Here is a 17,622-nt window from a genome sequence, read left to right as displayed (position 1 = left end):
GTTCTTCAGGAATTTGGAGATACTTATAATTTTGATGGGGAAATTGTACCTACCTAAGCCAGTTCAAATATTAAATCCAAAGAAGTCCCAAAGTATCAGAGTGCCTATCTTGATGTTTGCTCAGTCATGTATACGGATGAATAATTTCTTCTGCTGTTCTTCTAACTTCCTGCTTCAAGCCTGAGTGGCATTTTAAATACACAATATCTGGGCAAAGGGTTAGATTTAAATCAGAACCACGTGAAGAAATCCTTGAGTAATTATGAGGAGGCAAACAGCTTCAATAGCTATTTAAATAGTAAAGTTCTTCAATTATCTTTAAACTTGTTTTTGGTCAACAGGAGTGGTTGGGTTCACTCAACAGAGTATCAAGATCTGGTTGATGATGGGGAAATTTAAATTGCTCATCTGAGCTCTAAACATCCCGTGTTCTGCTCCAGAAGCAAAGTTAGAATTGTGAGAGTATATATTTAGTTACCCTTTATATTTGCATACCTTTGCGTTAATAGATGTCAGATGAGTGTTGCAGAAGTCAGCGAGGGTGCCGAGCCCTTGAAAGATGGTGGTGGCTTAATGCAAACGAGGCCAGGAAGAAGTGCTTTTTTTTCACCTAATGAAAAATAAGAAATGTAAATATCAACAGGTGCTTTTTGGTAAGGCCCACTGCAATGCACCACTGTAACAATGTTCTTTTGCAGTCATTGTCAGTGACCAGCTCTCAGATATCTCCAGGCGTTTGTGTCCCCTCAGGCTCATCACAAAGTCCTGAGCTGCAAATCTCTGCGGAGCTGGAGGGAGCTGGAGGTAATGGTGCAGCCGCGCCACATTTCCTACAAACTCATCCACCCTCAAGCAAATTACATACCTGGTCCCTGAGCTCCTCTGTCACAGCCAGGTTATGCTGTTATTACAGAGCACTTAATCAAATTTCCATACTGTATCTCCTGACTAACTTCCTTCTGTTAGTTTGAGGAAGAAGCAAAGCGTGGAGGGAAAAAAAAAAAAAAAAAAAAAAAAAAAAAAAAAAAGAGAGAGAGGAAATGCATTGAGGTGGTTTCTGCGAGCACACAGCCCTAAGTTGGGTGCATTAACGGGAGCTGCTTCGCCCGTGCTCGGTGTGTAAAACCAGACGGGGCCCTGCTGGGAGCCCCCCGCTGTGTGCCCGCCCCGTACCGGGGGGGTCCCGGAGCCGCTGCCCCCGCTCGGTGCGGCCGGGGGCCGGTCCCGGAGCCGCCGCACCTCCCAGCGAGGCGGGGCCCGGCCACGTCGTTTGCCGGAAAACCTCGGTCCTGAGTTTCGTTTCTGGGCAGCCGAGGAGCGGCGGCGGTGGCTGCGGGTGGCACTGTCGGGACGATGGCGGCGCTGACCCGAGCCGTGTCCGAGCCGAACCTGGCGGCACTGGAGGAGGATCTGACCTGCTCCATCTGCCTCTCCCTCTTCGACAGCCCCGTGACGGTGCCGTGCGGCCACAACTTCTGCGCCTCCTGCCTGGACCGCACCTGGGCCGAGCTGGAGGCCGGCTTCAGCTGCCCTCAGTGCCGGACCACCTTCCCGGGGCGGCCGCAGCTCCGCAAGAACACGGTGCTGTGCCGGGTGGTGGAGCAGCTGCAGGGCTGCACCGCGGCCGAGGAGCAGCAGCAGCAGAGGCAGGAGGATGAGGATGAGGAAGATGAGGCGGTGGCGGAGGAAGCGGCGTCCCCCGTGTACTGCGACAGCTGCCTGCAGGCTCATGCGGCGCAGACGTGCCTGACCTGCATGGCCTCCTTCTGCGCCGAGCACCTGCGGCCTCACCATGACAGCCCGGCCTTCCGCGACCACCAGCTCTGCCCGCCCGTGCATGACCTGCAGCAGCGCAAGTGCTCGCAGCACAACAAGCTCTTCGAGTTCTTCTGCAAGCAGCATGGCATCTGCATCTGCTCCCTCTGCCTCCTCAGCCACAAGCTGTGTAACGCCAGCCCCCTGCAGCAGGCTAAGGCTGAAGCTGAGGTGAGCGGGGCAGGGGCAGGGGCAGGGTGGCTTGGCTCGGTCCAGGCTGCAAGCCTCCTGCCTGTCTGTCCTTCTGAGGTCTGTCCTCCTGTGTGAGCCTGAGCTCTTCGGAGGCTCTACACACCTCACCCTGCCCTCACCGAGGCGAGGAGAGGGGTCTCCAGGCTGGCGTCGGGGGGTTGGGTGGCCCAGCCTTAAGCCGTGCTGGCTGGTGAGGCTCCTGGTGGGGCTTGGCAGGGAGCCGCTGGCTTACTGAGAGCCTGTAGGCACCGCTCGCTGCTGCTATGTTCTTAGAAAGCAAAGAGCTATAGAAGTACCCTAGAGCGATCTCAAGCACGTGCTAAGGAAGAGCCAGGAGCAGGTTCTCCAGGGAGCAGCAGGGAAGGAAACCTGGCTTCGAATTGTATAACACAGCTAAAAATCAGAGGGTAGTTGAGGAAAACACTGAAAAGTTAAGTGAGACTCAGTGAGCACCGGTATGGCTTAACTGAAGACAGCTTCCCTGACTTTGCTTAGCAGCATTTTAAACTAAAAGAATAACTGACCAATAAAATTATTGGAGTGAGAGGTGAAGAGCAGTGTTTACCTAGTAAACCTAGTTTTAACTAATGCTCAAAGTCCAGCCTAAGAGATTAAGTAAAGTTTATTTTAAGCACGGGGAACAGCTTTGCTGATGAACAGCCCTTATCAAGAGAGTGACTCAACAATGTCCATCCTGCTGCTGGGAAAGGCGGAGCCGCAGGGAGGGTTCTGGCTTCACAAACCAGGCATGTGCAGGAGAGCATTTTTACATTCCATAAGGTTTAAGGAGCAGTGAGTTTTAAATCAGTAGTACTAAATGCTTACAGTGGTTATGCAGAAGTTTCTATAAATACAGTGACTTCTTTTTCTAAAATCTTATCTGATCTCCTCTACTACAGACAGCACTGAAGAAGAAACTGACAGAGCTGCATAATCACAGTGAAAAAGCTACTCGAGCGATGAACTCTGTGAAAACGAGCCAAACCCAAACTGCTGTAAGTGGGAAACTTCCTGTTCTAAACACTGTCCAGTCGCTTGGTGTATGCTGGCTGCTGAGCATTATTGATGCTCGTACTCTTGTGACAACAGCTGTAGTATCGAGATTGCATTGCCAGGAGAAGATCTTATTGGGAAGGAACAAAAAAGAGATGTTTTGGCAGAGCCAGGCAGCTCCATGGCAGATGGGAGCAAATGCAGCCACCTTACAAGGGCTTTATTCTTGCATGTGCTGATGTACCCAAGCGGTAACTGGGCTCGAACCCATCCGTTCCTGTGCACCAGAAAGAGTGCATCTGTGTAGCCTAAGCTGAAGCATGAGTGGGCAGTTATAGCTGCCCCCTTGCTGAAATGTGGAATGGCTCTTTCCCATAATTTAACACAGCCTGTCCTTGCTCATACCAAACGATTGGGGTTGTCATGTGCTGGCTGCTGGATCAGGTACATCTCACCTGTACCGTCCTTTCTGGACTGGGTGGTGGGGACCAAGAAACTGCAAAACTGCCAGAGTAGCCCTTCTGTGCTCCTCCAGAACACCTCTTGGAGGATGGGGAATAACTCTGTATTAACTGAAGATGCCACAAAGCACATCGCTGACACAGGAACAACTCCAGCCGTACAAGTGGGTGTGTGGTGCCAAAGCTGGCGAAGGCCTGATACAGTTCCACTTCTTCTAACCGCTAGATGGCACGGCAGGCCTGGCCTCTGCCCAGCAGCCCCCCGCAACAGAGGCTGAGAACTGTCTTGATTTCTTGGAAGTAAATGATTTTTCTTTCCAAACAAAATAGGAATGCATAGCTTTTCTATTGCTAATTTCAAGTAATTAGTTTAGATGTTCCTCAAAGACTTTCATTTTTTGTTTGGTTGGTTTTTGTTCGTTGTTTTTTTGTTTGTTTGTTTTGTTTTGTTTGTTTGTTTTTGTAATAGCAGCAGCACTTTTTCCACAAACTGTTCTTTTGAAACCAGTGTCTATCTGTCCTTGTTTGCTTCAGGAGACAGCTGCCAGAAAGCGAGATTTGATGAGAAACGAGTTTTTGGAAATTAAAGCTTTGATTGAAGAAAAAGAAAACCAGATCTTTAAAGTAATCACAGAAGAAGAAAAAAGAGTTTGCACTAAGTTTGATTACATTTATACTGTTCTGGGAAGTAAGAAGAATGAAATTCAATCTCTCAGAGACCAGATTGAGATGGCACTGACAGAACATGATGACGTTCTGTTTTTAAAGGTAATAAGTCCTCTAGATGCAAATCTAATTCTTCAAGTTTCTAGAATGCAGAATCAAAAAAAACCTGCTGTGGCAGTCCTGCTCTCCAGCCGCTTTATTCAAATGACAATACAATCGTGCAAGAACCTTCTGTAAAAAGGTGTACTGATAAGCACACAAATAACAGTGAAAGAGCACTGGAACAAACTTCTGTCCAGTAAATTGCAGCCCGCTTCCTCACCAGCTTGCCTACTACTACTGCCACAAGCAGAAAGGTCACTGAATGACAGAACCCATCTCTGTGAGGTGTTACATCTCCATACTGCGATGAAGTCTAGTAGATCTTTCTCATTGCTTCAGGTATCAGTTAGAAATTACTGCTTATGGTTTGCTGAGTTGTTGAAAGTTTGCCATGGCTCATGTCTGACTGTCACCTTTGCTTGTTCGCATTTGAGCTGAATGCACAAAACCTACTCCATTTAAAGTAACTTGGTTGTATTTGTCTACATCTGCCACAGAAGGTGGTCTGCATGAGATGTTCCATTTCTCATTTCAGAGAGCAACAGCACTGCAACGAGCATCAACAAAAGATGTTTTTGTGCCTGTAATTGAAATGGACCAAAACTTGATACATACTGCTTATCAGTCTGCCATTAACCTTAAAGAAACTGTCAAGCTTACAGTGAGTCAGCCTAAGGAGAAAAAAACAGAAGGTATTGTATCACTTAGAGAACTGGCATTTTATGATTTGTTCCTTTATGCCTTTGAGCTCAAGTGAGAGATATTCTCACTGCAATTGAAATATCATTTAAAAAAACCAAAACACAACCACAACTAGTGCAGCAAATAGAGCTGGTTAATATAAACTGTCTTCCAACTTCTGTGGTCCTGCATTTCCAAACAAAAACATACAGTCTGCTCTAAAGTATAGGAGAACAAAATGTGCTAGTGTTTCTTTACTCATTACTTACCCAAGTATAGATCACTGGGACACTAAGCTGCTCTGGCACAACTTGGCCTTTATTCCTTAGAGTAATTTACATTTTTATTATGCAGCAGGGTTGGACACAGTCACAGAATCACAGAATGTTATGGATTGGAAGGGACCTTGAAAGATCATCTAGTCCAATCCCCCTTCCAAAGCAGGCACATCTAGATCAGGTCATGCAGGAATGTGTCCAGGCAGGTTTTGAATGTCTCCAGAGAAGGAGACTCCACAACCCCCCTGGGCAGCCTGTTCCAGTGTTCTGTCACTCTCACTGTAAAAAAGTTTCTTCTCATATTTAAGTAGAACCACCCATGTTTCAGCTTGCACCCCTTGTCCTATCATTAGATATCACTCAGAAGACCCTGTCTCTGTCCTCCTCACACTAACCCTTTACATATTTATAAACATTAATAAGTCACCCCTCAGCCTCCTCCAAGCTAAAGAGACCTGGCTCCCTCAGCCTTTCCTCGTAAGGAGATGCTTCACTCCCTTAATCATCTTTATGGCTCTGTGCTGGACTCTCTCAAGCAATTCCCTGTCCTTGAACTGAGGGGCCCAAACTGGACACAATATTCCAGACGTGGTCTCACCAGGGCAGAGTAGAGGGGGAGGAGAACTTCTCTTGACCTACTAACCACGCCACTTCTAATACACCCCAGGATGCCATTGGCCTTCTTGGCCACAAGGGCACAGTGCTGGCTTATGGTCATCCGGCTGTTTACCAGGACCCCCAGGTCCCTTTCCCCTACGCTGGTCTCCAACAGGTCAGTCCCCAACTTATACTTGTGTCTGGAGTTGTTCTTGGCCATATGCAAGACTCTACGCTTGCCCTTGTTACATTTCATTATATACATGTATGATATGTGGATATCAGGATATTCAGGATATGTGGATTTGAGGGGGAGACATAAAACACCCTGGAGTGATTGAACTACCCAATTGTAAAGGCACTAATTGTATAAATGTTGTAGAATGAAACTCTACTTACGGGGTTAAGCAAAAGTATCTTCTGGACTGGGGCTTGGGTAACTTCCATGTAGTTCCGACTTTGCCAAGTATCACTTAAGTTCTAATCACATAAATTCTAATCACATGCCTGAAAAATATGATTGAAAAAATGTCCTTTTTCATGCATAATTGTCCTTGGCAATACAAACCATAATGTAAAATATTGATATTGCAGAGAAACAAACAGCTAGGAAAGCTAAGCCCCCTCAAGCAGCTGCACTAAATAGACCCGTTCCTGGGAGAAAGCCGGTTGGACCACGTAAGTACTAAGGAACATCATCCTCTCCTAAGGTTTTGCCATTAAATAAAGAGCTCAAGCAGTACCCAAGAGCTGCTCGCTCTAGTGGGGATGCAGCAATAATCTGTAATGAGCACTTTTGTGTGGGAAGGGGAGGATGTTTTATGCTATTTAGCGATGGATGTCGTGTGAGCTGTAAAGAAGCAAACTGCATGGATACAATGGTGCATTAGCCCCAGCGTGCATGTGTGCTTGTGGTGTTGTCAGCGCAGGCTGTAAAGCAAAGGAGAGCTTCCCTACCCTCTGGTTCTTGCAGTACTTCACTGCCCTTCTGCCTTGCAATGCAATGGAATATTTACTTTTCACTTGTGCAAAATGTCTATGCTTTTTTGATGGATTTGTATGTAATGAATCCTGCTTATTAGCTATTCATGTTCTTTTTTTTTTTTTTTTTTTTTTTCCCTTCACAAGAGCGTCCGTACAAAGAAAAAAAACCTTGCCAGGTTCAAGAACCTTTGCAGGAGGAGGCAGATAACCGTAAGTGGTGATTAGCAGTGGCCTTACTTAAACATCTTGCTTAAAGTCTAAGGCTGATGGAGACAGTCTTCGTGGCAGGGTATGCTCAGGTCTTTCAATGCTGTTTTATCCAGTTACTGGTATTCATGTGGCATTCTGGCCTCTTTGGAAGATCTTCCATGTTCTCTTTTTCAACTTGATCTAAGTGTTAAGAAACTAATTCTGTCACTTCCACTGAGCTCCTGACATACAGTCCTTTCTGTTCATGAGTCCTGTGTGGAGAGCGCTCAGAGTGGTTTGCTGTGGATCACTTTACACAGTGGAAGAGCAGCTCCTGGTGCTGTACTAACAATTCTGTTCTGAAAAAGAAGCAGCCTACGTGTCTCATGGGAATAGGGTGATTACCACTTCCTCTAACATGTTGCATCCAAAGGTAGAAATTAAGCTCTTTCCAGAATTATGACCCTAAGAAATAGGAGGCAAATAGTAGGTTGTGCTTCACGTGCAGCATTCCAGTATGTGTGTATTTCTGCGTGGCTTCAGCATGCTAGACTGTCAGCTTTATTTACTGCTGTAGCTTCAGAAGAGCCATGACAAGAATATTACAGCTAGCGTGGAGACAACTAACAGATATTTTTTTTTATTTTTTTTTCCAGCGGACAAAAAGTTTTCCATTTCATTTGGTAAGTTCAGACTTGAGGATACTTATTCTAGTTTTCATTGACTACTCTTAAAATGCCAAGTAGATGATCACCGGGATTGGTGTATTAGGCAAAAGTTTAGCTGTTGCCTCTGAGGAGGCTCTTCCTGGTCACTGTGAGAGCTATCAAGTACTGAAAGAAGTTGCCTGGTGGCAATGGGATTTTGACAACTTTACAAGACAGGGAGCAACCTGAGCTAATATTGAAGTTAGCCTTACTTGCAGCAAGGAAGCTAGACCAGATAACTCAAGATCCACTCCAGCCTAAGTCTGTGTTAAGCATGCAATGTTTCTTCCCAAGTGGCCAAACTCTCTTTTATTTTGTCAATACAGGAGCACCAAACACGGCAGCACCAAGCACGGCAGCAACAACTGCAGGAGCATCAAAAGCTGCAACTGCGGCTAATACAAAAGATCTTATTAGCAGCTTTCTTCAGAAAGACAGAGAGGAGCTTTTGCAGTGTAAGATATCAACATTACACTATGTAAAGATGAACTTTCTGTGCTTATTGCACTGGTGTTATGTGACCTTTGTAGTTATCTGAAAGTTTTTGAGGGGGCTTAGTTAGCTAGGTTGCCTTTGGGGGGTTATTAACTAGTTGTTACAAGTTAAAGTTTTGAAGGATAAGGAGGAAGAAAGTTTACCTTACTAAACAGTGGTTATTTTGCCAGATGAATCAAAATTAATATTCTGTATTCATGTATTTGCCACAGTGTAATTGAAGTTTTCTTAGTAATGACTTGGGTTTCCCCTCCAAATGACTGCATTAGGGGAACCTAGAAATGCAATGAAACCCACTTGATTTTTCTTTGAAATGAAACGTAGGCTCTTTCACTGCCAGATCAGTAATCTCTCTGTGCAGCCAGTATACATTTGGGTGGCTAGAGAAATTTGTGGGGATGCAGGAAGGAAGGAAGGAAACCTGTCCCTCCCTGTTTGCCTGCTCTGCAACACGGAGCTGCAGTTGAACCCAGCAGCTGTTACTGCAGCCCCAAGAACTGCCTACACTGCAGAGGAAAGCTGAGCAGGGAGATAAAGATGTGTAGGAACATGTGTTGCCTACACAGGACTGTGTAAATAAAACTGCATTGCTCTTTACTACCTTCAACTGATTCATGTCTTTACAGATGCTGCTAACATCACCCTGGATTTCAACACAGCTCATAACAAAGTGCATCTGTCTGAGAGATACACCAAGATGTCTGTCTCAGACACCCCCCTGAATTATAACCACCACCCTCAGCGTTTCACCTATTGTTCCCAAGTGCTGGGGTTCCAGTGCTTCAAGAGAGGCATCCACTACTGGGAAGTAGAACTGCAGCAGAAAAACTTCTGTGCCATTGGCATCTGCTATGGCAGCATGGACCGGGAGGGGCCAGACAGCCGCCTGGGTAGGAACAGCAGTTCTTGGTGTATTGAGTGGTTTAATTCCAAAACTTCAGCCTGGCATAATGATGTTGAAAAGAATTTACCCAATGTGAAGGCTACCAAGATTGGCGTGCTGCTGCACTGCGAGGGAGGGTTTGTAATTTTCTTGGCCGTTGGGGAGAAGCTTAACTTGATTTATAAATTCAAAACGCAGTTTACTGAGGCACTGTACCCTGCCTTCTGGGTATTTTCAAGTGGCACTGTTCTCTCCCTCTGCCAAATGAAAAAGTAAGGTCTGATATCTTAATGTAGTTTGCCTGGGTATTTACATGCAGATAATCATTCCTTGCAGTAACTTATCTTAGTAGCTATAACACGTATTTTACAAATTCATGAGCTATTAACTTGCCTGTCTTAGTCAAAGCAGTCTCAAAAAATGTTTTAAGGTGAAAATCAATTTTTCAGCAGTTTGGAGTATCTGATGATTCTTTGGTCTGAATTGCTAAAACCTTTAGATAGTAATTTAGTAAAATGTGGATGATAGTAAAAAAAACCAAAAACACACAGTTAAAGGGTTTGCAAAAACCTTGTCTGTCCTTCCAAAAGCAGTTATCATATGATCTGCTCCTAAAAGGCTGCAGTAGCTGTTGTGGCTTCTGAAGTTTCCTGTAAAGGATCCCCAGATGTAGTTTTCAAGTCTGTAATAGCCTTGAGTCTGGGTAGCAATACATGAGAAAGAAAGGAGGAATTCCTTGAGAAATTCAGGTTTCAGGCTTTGAGGTTGGTCTCAGTTTTACCTTAATTCTTTCTCTATATTCAGTCCATTGTCTGTAGTCCAGATTTACAATATACATGTTCTTAGTGTATGATGGCCGATGAGATGCTGCAGAATGAACTATTGAAATCAGTAAATTCAGGTCTTGTGACAGCTATAAAATTAAGTATGACAAATCTCATCAGAATGGAATGCAGATATTTTTAGAGTTGATGGATAAGAAATGGTATCAGAATCACCAGGTGATGAATTGCTGAAGGAAGATGTCCTGCACAGTAGTAGTGTGGATCCTGTAATAATAGAGTTCGTGGGTTGAAGCAATCTGTCTCATGTTCTGACCCAGAATATGCTTTACATTGAAGGCTCTTCAGTGTTTTGTGTGTTGAGGAATTCAGGGAGCCTATTTTTGGCTTGCATAGGAGCATAAATGTGCTGTTCACTTTAGTTTATGACAGGAGACCCTGCTTTCTTTTCCTCATTGTGAGGCAGGATATTCTCTGCTGGCATATTTTTAGTTGCTTAGTTGGTAGAGACTGGATTTCCTACAGTGTGGTTATGTTACTGGGACTCTGATTTGAGGAGCCCAGTACATAGAGAATATTTCCTCTGTGTGTGAAGCCTGCACACAGGGGAGTCTTTCGAAACAGAGAGGGAATTAGCACAAAGGAGAATACACTTCAACCCCCACTGGAATGGATTTCTAATTCTCCTGGTGTTCTTTCCTTTGGGTTGTAGTATGTCTCCAGAAGTCCTTGCCATGTGTAGAGGACTGTACCTCTGCATTTCTTAATTACAACTTTAAAAGAATTAGTAGGCAACCATGGTACTTGGATCTCATAGTTATTGGGCCTGTATCTTGGTGACATCTCTGGACTTACCATGCCAGCTCTAATTTCTTGGAGTAGGTCATGAAGAACAGAGAGAATTCCTGGACTCTGATAGGACTGAGAAATAAAACACAAACCTACAGCTGACAGCTTGAAAGGGAATTGTTGGAATGCTCTAAGGAATCTCTGACTACATTTCATATTGATTGAAGTGGGAGACTTATAGGAATTTAGGCTTTGGTGTCTCCGTTTACTTGGTTTGTAAACTCTCAGTACATTGTCACAGGTAGCCCAAGTCCAATAGGATGTGTCTATCTGTTTGGCCAGAATGGGATATGGAATTGTTGCTGGATCTAAAAGTGCAATGGCTGTCTTTGGAGTGGTTGTCCTGTCTCAAGGGTCCCAGCCTTCCAAAGCACAGTCAGCACTAAAACTGTCAAATTAAGCAAAACATTTTGAAAGGTGAGGAAGGAGGATGTGTCCTGTTTGAAGCAAAAAGTACACTGAAATATTTTTTTCTGCAGTTCCAGTTTGTCAGCTGTGGGGACATGAGCAGTTTGGTCTGAGAAATCTTGTCCCTTTGGCTGCCTCACCATAGCATAGGGCTGCAGACCCACTCAGTGGGGTGCTGAAAGTGTACGACATCCCCCCTTCATGGCTCTTCACTTCTCAAAGTGCCCCAGCAACTTGTGCAGTGGAGAAACGCCACCTCTTCTCGACTTCTGTTGCTTGCTCTTTGACTTTCAAAGGGGTGTCAGAGTTAACCTTTAAAGTCTTTGGGCTTCTTTAGACATAGTGTGGAGTGACACTCAACAGTTGGACTTAATGATCTCAGAGGTCTTTTCCAACCTAAATGATTCTATGATTCTGTGTTCAAGCTAACAAGAGAAGAGTTCTTACTCTGCCACACTGGATAGGGGTAGATTCTGTAAATGTGACATGGGTGTGTAACATGTTAAGATGTGTTCTGGTTTACTATGGGCAGTGAAACAAGCCTGCCCCTGCACTAGTGATTCCTGTTTGGTTTTGTGCTTTGAATGAATTAAAATAGTAGAATGAGGGTCAGTTAATTTAGAACAAAATGAGAAATGCACAGTTGAGTTGTCACACTTCTGAAAACTGGTATTTCACTTAGTTTCAGAGAATATATCCTTTGCATATATAAAAATGGTGGGGGCAGATATATCATTAGAATAAATTATCAGTTACAGCATGATAAATAACAACTAAAGTTTTTACTCATCCAGTAAGAGTATCAAAGCTGTACTGGTTCGTAAATGAAATGTAGACACGAGCATAAATTTCAATTACACTTCTCTTTTTAATACTGCAAAGAAATTGATTATCCAGTATAGGAAGAGAACTAATTCTGGTGTTAATAAAGCCATGAGTATGTGGAATGATTTGCATACTAATGTGTAAGTGATGGTAACTGGATAAATGCTTGCCCACTGAATGCCCTAATCTGCATTAATCTCTTCTTCCATTAAATAAATCAGTAAAATACTGTAGTTAGAAAAATAAATGCTTACGTAAGTACAAACCTGATGATTGTACTGGTATCAGCTATGTGCTTCAGTATGTATGTTATATGCTATTTGATATAGATGTTTCAGCTAAACAGCCTTGTCAGGGCAGTAGACATGGATTTTATGCCATCTGCTTTACTGTTGTACCTACAAATTTTCTAGAAGATGACTTCTGATCTTTTAAATTTTCAAGTGAATGAACTGATATTTTGAATTCAATAAATATTCTTGGTAAACTCTAACTCGAGGTATTTTGTTCAGTGCTCAAAGTTGAAGTAAGCAGTAAGGGAGGCAGAAATAGATGCTATCGTATGCAAAAGGAGACCAGTTATTTGTACAACTCACTAAGTTAGACAAGAAGTGGGGAAGAGAGAAAAGGACAAGAGCTGCATGTGCTGTGGTGTCCTCTGGATTGAGACACGTGCCTGAACTACCTCTGTCTCCATCTGAGCTACACACCCTTTACTAGTAATGGTTTATTCTAGCTGAGGATGGGATGAACATCCCCTCCAACAACCGCACCTGTGGAGACCTTTTCAGGTAAGCAAAAATGCCACTAGTTGGAAGAAGATAACAATTAAGAACTAAGTGTGTGTAGTGGGACAGTTTAAAAAAAACTTAGATGATCTCTAGTATTTTCTTGCTCAAGTGATGCCTGGAAGTGGCAATGGGTGATGATTCAGGTTGGGTATCAGAAGAAGGTTCTTCGCTGAGAAGGCTGTTGGGCACTAGAATGGGCTCCCCAGGGCAGGGGTCATGGCCCCAAGCCTGCCAGAGTTCAAGAAGCATCTGGACAATGCTCTCAGACACAGGGGCTGATTTTTGGGTGGTCCTGTGTGGAGCCAGGAGCTGGACTCAGAGTAATTCTTGAGGGTCCCTTCCAAATCAGGATATTCTGAGACTCCTAATAGCAGTCAGCAAGGTCAAACTAAAGGGCTTGTGGCTTGCAATCTGCCTCGCCCTGGGACCAATGGAAAGCAGACAGCTCAATAAAGTTTTTAAAATTAGCTAAAACAAAGGCACCTGTAAAACAAGGTACAAATTGACTTTGCCACTTTTCTCTGAATGAGTGTAGCTGATGAAGGTTTCTGGGAATAAATTCTCTGAAGAGTTCCTAGAGAGTCAGTTACGATATTGCTAGATCAGGAGAGGCAGACAGTAGGAATGCTGTAATTCACATTAATAACTAAGGAAAAATACAATCCTCATCTTCCCTTCACTAACTACTTGTCCTATGATGTTCTTGGGATTAAGAGGTCAATTAGGTCTGCCACACTTTGGCCTAAGCTTCCAAAGCTTACACAATTCCAATACAAATAAAGTATCTTGCTCCCGTGTAAACGTGACTGACAACAGCCTGGCTCTGGAACACATACTGAACGTGGAGAAGCCAGCATGCACCTTACTCATAACCAGTCTGTTCTCTTATCTAGTATCGTTTTCTCTTCATTTAGCTTTATGACCTTTTCATAGTAAAAAGAACACAGGAAGGGGACTGCAAATTATCTGGGAACACACATGAACACATCTGTCAAGACATTTCTTAATGCTTGTTTCTCTTCCTACATTAAAATAGGACTGGGCTACTGTTCAACTGACTGCTTCCATGCCCAGTTCTGACTCCCTCCCATCTATTCTCACCCCTTCCTGATCCCCTCTCAATGGAGGGGCTGCTACTGCTCAAATAATGTCAGTTAAAAACATGTCATGGTGTGGTCATTGTATGACTCCTATTCAAAGTTCATGTCATTTAGACTTTCATTGGCAGCTATTTTGTCCCATTAAAAAGTTCAAGACAGCAATTTGTGAATCTTGCTCAGCCATGTAGAACTGAGGAAAAAAAGGAGTTATTTCAAAAGTCAATTAATTGTGGTCTGTCACAGTGCTTCTCATTCAGTTTTTTCCAGGCCTTGTCACAGGCTCACATCTGTCAGCCCTGTGTTTCCCAGGCTGCTATCAGATGCCGTTACATTGAAAATAATGGGCTTATTCACACCATTTACTGGACTTCATGTAGTAGACACATTTGTATATCATTTTACGGTGTAACAATTCCATTTACATAAAATAGAGGCAATTATGTGAGCCTGGCCAAAGCACTAAGCAAGGGTGGGAGGAGCGACCATTAAAATAATAAAAGCTAATTGAAAAGAGGCAGATAATTTAGGTGAAAATACCACCGTGAGCAATTCTTGATCCTAAATTAGTTCAACAGAACTTTAAGGATCCAAGTCCAAGTATTATAGATCCAAATATTTTGGATGTGTTTGAAAACATTAAGAAGTTTAATACACAGTGTAAAAAAATAATTTGTATTTTTTTAGAGTACTAAGACTCTATTTCAAAAATCTAGTAGTTCTTCATGAAGGAAGGAAAGTCTTTTTTCTGCCTTAGGGGCAGTTTTTCCCACAGTTTAGAAGCAGCTTCCAGATTTGTCTGTAAAGGATTGTTGTGTCCTAGGAACCTGATCAGGAATAGCATTGTTGCAAAAATAATCTAGTAGTCAAGTCATACATGTACATTCATTTTACATGAAACTGATACTCAGGCAGTTTAACAATCCTTAATCTTGGCACTGTTACTGGTAATGAAGTCATAATTTGTTTGCAAATTCTCAAGGTCACGGTGAAGAGGGCTGCTGCTCTATGGCATGCTGCAATGACAGGTTTGATGGCATACCTGGAGCCCCTTTATTCCTTGTTGGCCCCTGATTCATTTCAGGTACTTGTCTCTGTACTAATTCCTTGAAGACAGAGCTATGGCTTTCTCAGACACTAAGAGAATTATATATCCTGAGGCAAAATTATAAATATGGTATGACTATTAATTACAAGAGCATTCACTATGTATCTCCAACGTACCGCTGCACTGTAGCAAAGCCAAAACACATCACTTTGGAATAAAAAAAGCGTTTACAAAAAAAAAAGTACTCTTGAATCTGATTCTTCACGAGTATTTTGGAAGCCTTGCTAAATTTCAGCAGAATGGGATTAGAACCATTAAAAAGCGGGAAAAGATGGAGTCTTGGTAAAGGTCAGAAAAAGAGTGAAAAAAAAAATACTCCTCTTCCATGCTGAAGTTAAGCCTAAAGATCTCAGTGGAGAACGAGCTCTGAAGGGAGGTGCTAAAACCTAGGATGTCAGATAGAAAACACATGCTGCTTTCTCAAAGCCATTTTCACTGTCCAGCTGCGAACAAGTGCTAGTGATTCTGAACTGAGTTAATTCTGCAACGTGTTCAGGAGTGTCTCCCTTAATCCTTCTCATCCCTAGCCATCTAAAACTGCTTTAAAATACAGACTCTCACTGACAACGGAAGGCATTAGGTATGTGAGTCAGGTAAAGCTCAGCATAAACCCAGATTTCAACCCAGAACTTTGACATGCAGCTCCTGGGCCTTCTCACTACAACTCCTGACCCCTCTGAAAGCCACAGCTTTGCCATTTCACTGTGACATTTTACTTTGTTACACCAACAGGGTTCTTACACTTCTGTTTGAGACAAGTTGAGTTTACAGTTCAGCTAAAAATATTGAAACGTTTACCTTTAAAGTACTAATAGAATTGGAGAAAGGGAGTGAATGAGTCACTGCTCTAACAAAAAGTATGAGCCTGTAGTCATGCAATTAATTTCCTACAGAACAGTGTGCTGATAATTCAGTGCACTTGAAACTACGCAGAAAACGCAAAGGTAGACATAAGGAAAAGACCAGCTGCATTCAAAAAGGGCCAAATTCACTTGGGTGTAAGCCAGCCAAGCCACGTTCAAATCAGACGAGAAAACTTAGCCCCCACTATCTATTCACAAACTTCTACTTCATAGTGTTGGTCCAGTCATTCACCAACTCATTAGAGATTCTTACAGCTCTTTTTTGTCTTTCAATGAAGTGAGGAAACATCCTGTCTATCTTTTGATTCTCAATCTACACATCGGGCACGAATCCAGCAAAGAACAAATGATTAAGTGCATAAAGACCCCACTGCTTTATGAAATGTTACAGAGCAGAAGGATTATGGAAAAGGCTTCGCTTCCTTCCTGGAAGAGGCCGAGAGACTTAAGCCTGCAATGCTAAAGGGGAAAATGTTCAACAGGTTTTCCTTAATAAAAATATTTCACTGGGTTAAATTTAATCACAGTAAAGAAAGAACATCACGTGTTTGCTTGCAGTTGCTCACAAATGGGTTGAGCATAACTTACCCCCCCTTCCCCATAGTCCATCTAGCTCAGATCACAGGGCTTGCACTAATGAGAGCAGGCACCCAAATCCCACCAATAATTGCCTCGTGCTGCCTCAGCCCTCCTCTTATGAAACAAGTGATATTATTTCACTTCAGATCCAATTTTCCTACACCTCTAGTTGGAGAAACTGATCCCTAAAGCTCAAAAGAAACAGTTGTATTAGGCTTCTGGCACCCTTACTTTGTTTTTAGGTATTCCCTTATTCCCTGAAGGTTCCCTATGCCCTTGTAATGCTGCCCGGCCTTTGTTTACCCACCACCAACGCAGCCATAATGTCAGAAAACCACAGGAAAGGAAGGTTTCCATTCTTTACTACTAGGGATCCCTGGTTATATTCACTTATTTTTAAAACTCTCTGCTGGGTGCAGTACAGACTGCTTGCATAATTTATTTTCTTTCACTCTTTCCAACTTCTTGCTGCCTGATAAGACCATAATGCATACATAACTGCAACTGTTGGCTCCTGTTATACACAAGCTAACTCAACAAGAAAGAGTATTCCCTTTACCTTTTATTCTGCTACACCTAAGAAACTGTAGCTAGAAACTGTAACACAGGATGCAAGGGAAACAAACATTGCTTGCTGCCCTGTGTAACTAAGAAACTGCACTGTATTACCTTAGGCTGACAGTTTAAACCACCAGGAGACAAAATTAAAATGTCCTGCTTGTTGTTACAGCTCCTTGTTCCAATAATGGTTGCCCATCCTGTATAAGGATAATAATCTTAATAAAGTTACTGAAATTAAGTAGTGTGTAACCTGATCTTATATTGCTCTTCAAATACATCCCTGCTCTTCCACTGATTCTGATTTTCCACCTTTTCCAGCTTTATCCCACTGTTACTCACGCCTATTATCTTGACATTCTGTCTTGAAGTTGGAAGAAATTTGGACCTAGGGTAAAGAACTGAAGCACTATGGATTTTATGAGTGTTGGCACTTCATATATCACAGAAATTCTCTCTTAAATATTCATATACTTGTTCATCTTTCTAACTGCATTTTTGTCTGGTCTTTGCTTCCGAATCTTTTCCTATAGAGAAAAACATTTGGCTCCCTCAATGGACTATTTTCCAAGAATGGTCTGAGCACTTTGAAGTAACTTTCACCTAGTTTCCTTTTTTTTTTTTTTTTTCCCCCCAGCTCTTCTCTTTCACTTTCCTATCTATTGTTTGTTTTCCCATTTGCTAGCAAAGTGGTAAGGAAGGCCCCTAGGGGAAGAACA

General features: G+C 43.0%; 1 protein-coding gene across 2 annotated transcripts; it reads left to right on the top strand.

Annotated features, from left to right (window-relative positions):
- The first annotated feature begins 1,078 nt into the window (after positions 1-1,078).
- On the top strand, positions 1,079-16,821 carry TRIM25 (tripartite motif containing 25). Of its 2 annotated transcripts, XM_082774999.1 has the most exons (10): positions 1,079-1,986; positions 2,907-3,002; positions 3,996-4,229; positions 4,765-4,921; positions 5,856-5,960; positions 6,380-6,463; positions 6,914-6,979; positions 7,615-7,641; positions 7,992-8,120; positions 8,787-16,821. In XM_082774999.1, exons 1-10 carry the CDS (start codon positions 1,354-1,356, stop codon positions 9,317-9,319), a joined length of 2,064 nt encoding a protein of 687 aa, XP_082631125.1. In that variant the 5' UTR covers positions 1,079-1,353; the 3' UTR covers positions 9,320-16,821. The 2 variants fall into 2 exon arrangements, with proteins under 2 accessions (XP_082631125.1, XP_082631126.1); XM_082775000.1 differs by lacking the exon at positions 5,856-5,960 and having other exon boundaries at positions 1,080-1,986; positions 8,787-16,820.
- Positions 16,822-17,622: the final 801 nt, after the last annotated feature.

Source organism: Aythya marila (genome assembly GCF_965140915.1).
Source record: "Aythya marila genome assembly, chromosome: 18".
Taxonomy (NCBI): Eukaryota; Metazoa; Chordata; class Aves; order Anseriformes; family Anatidae; genus Aythya; species Aythya marila.
This window is presented reverse-complemented; position numbering and strand designations above follow the sequence as displayed.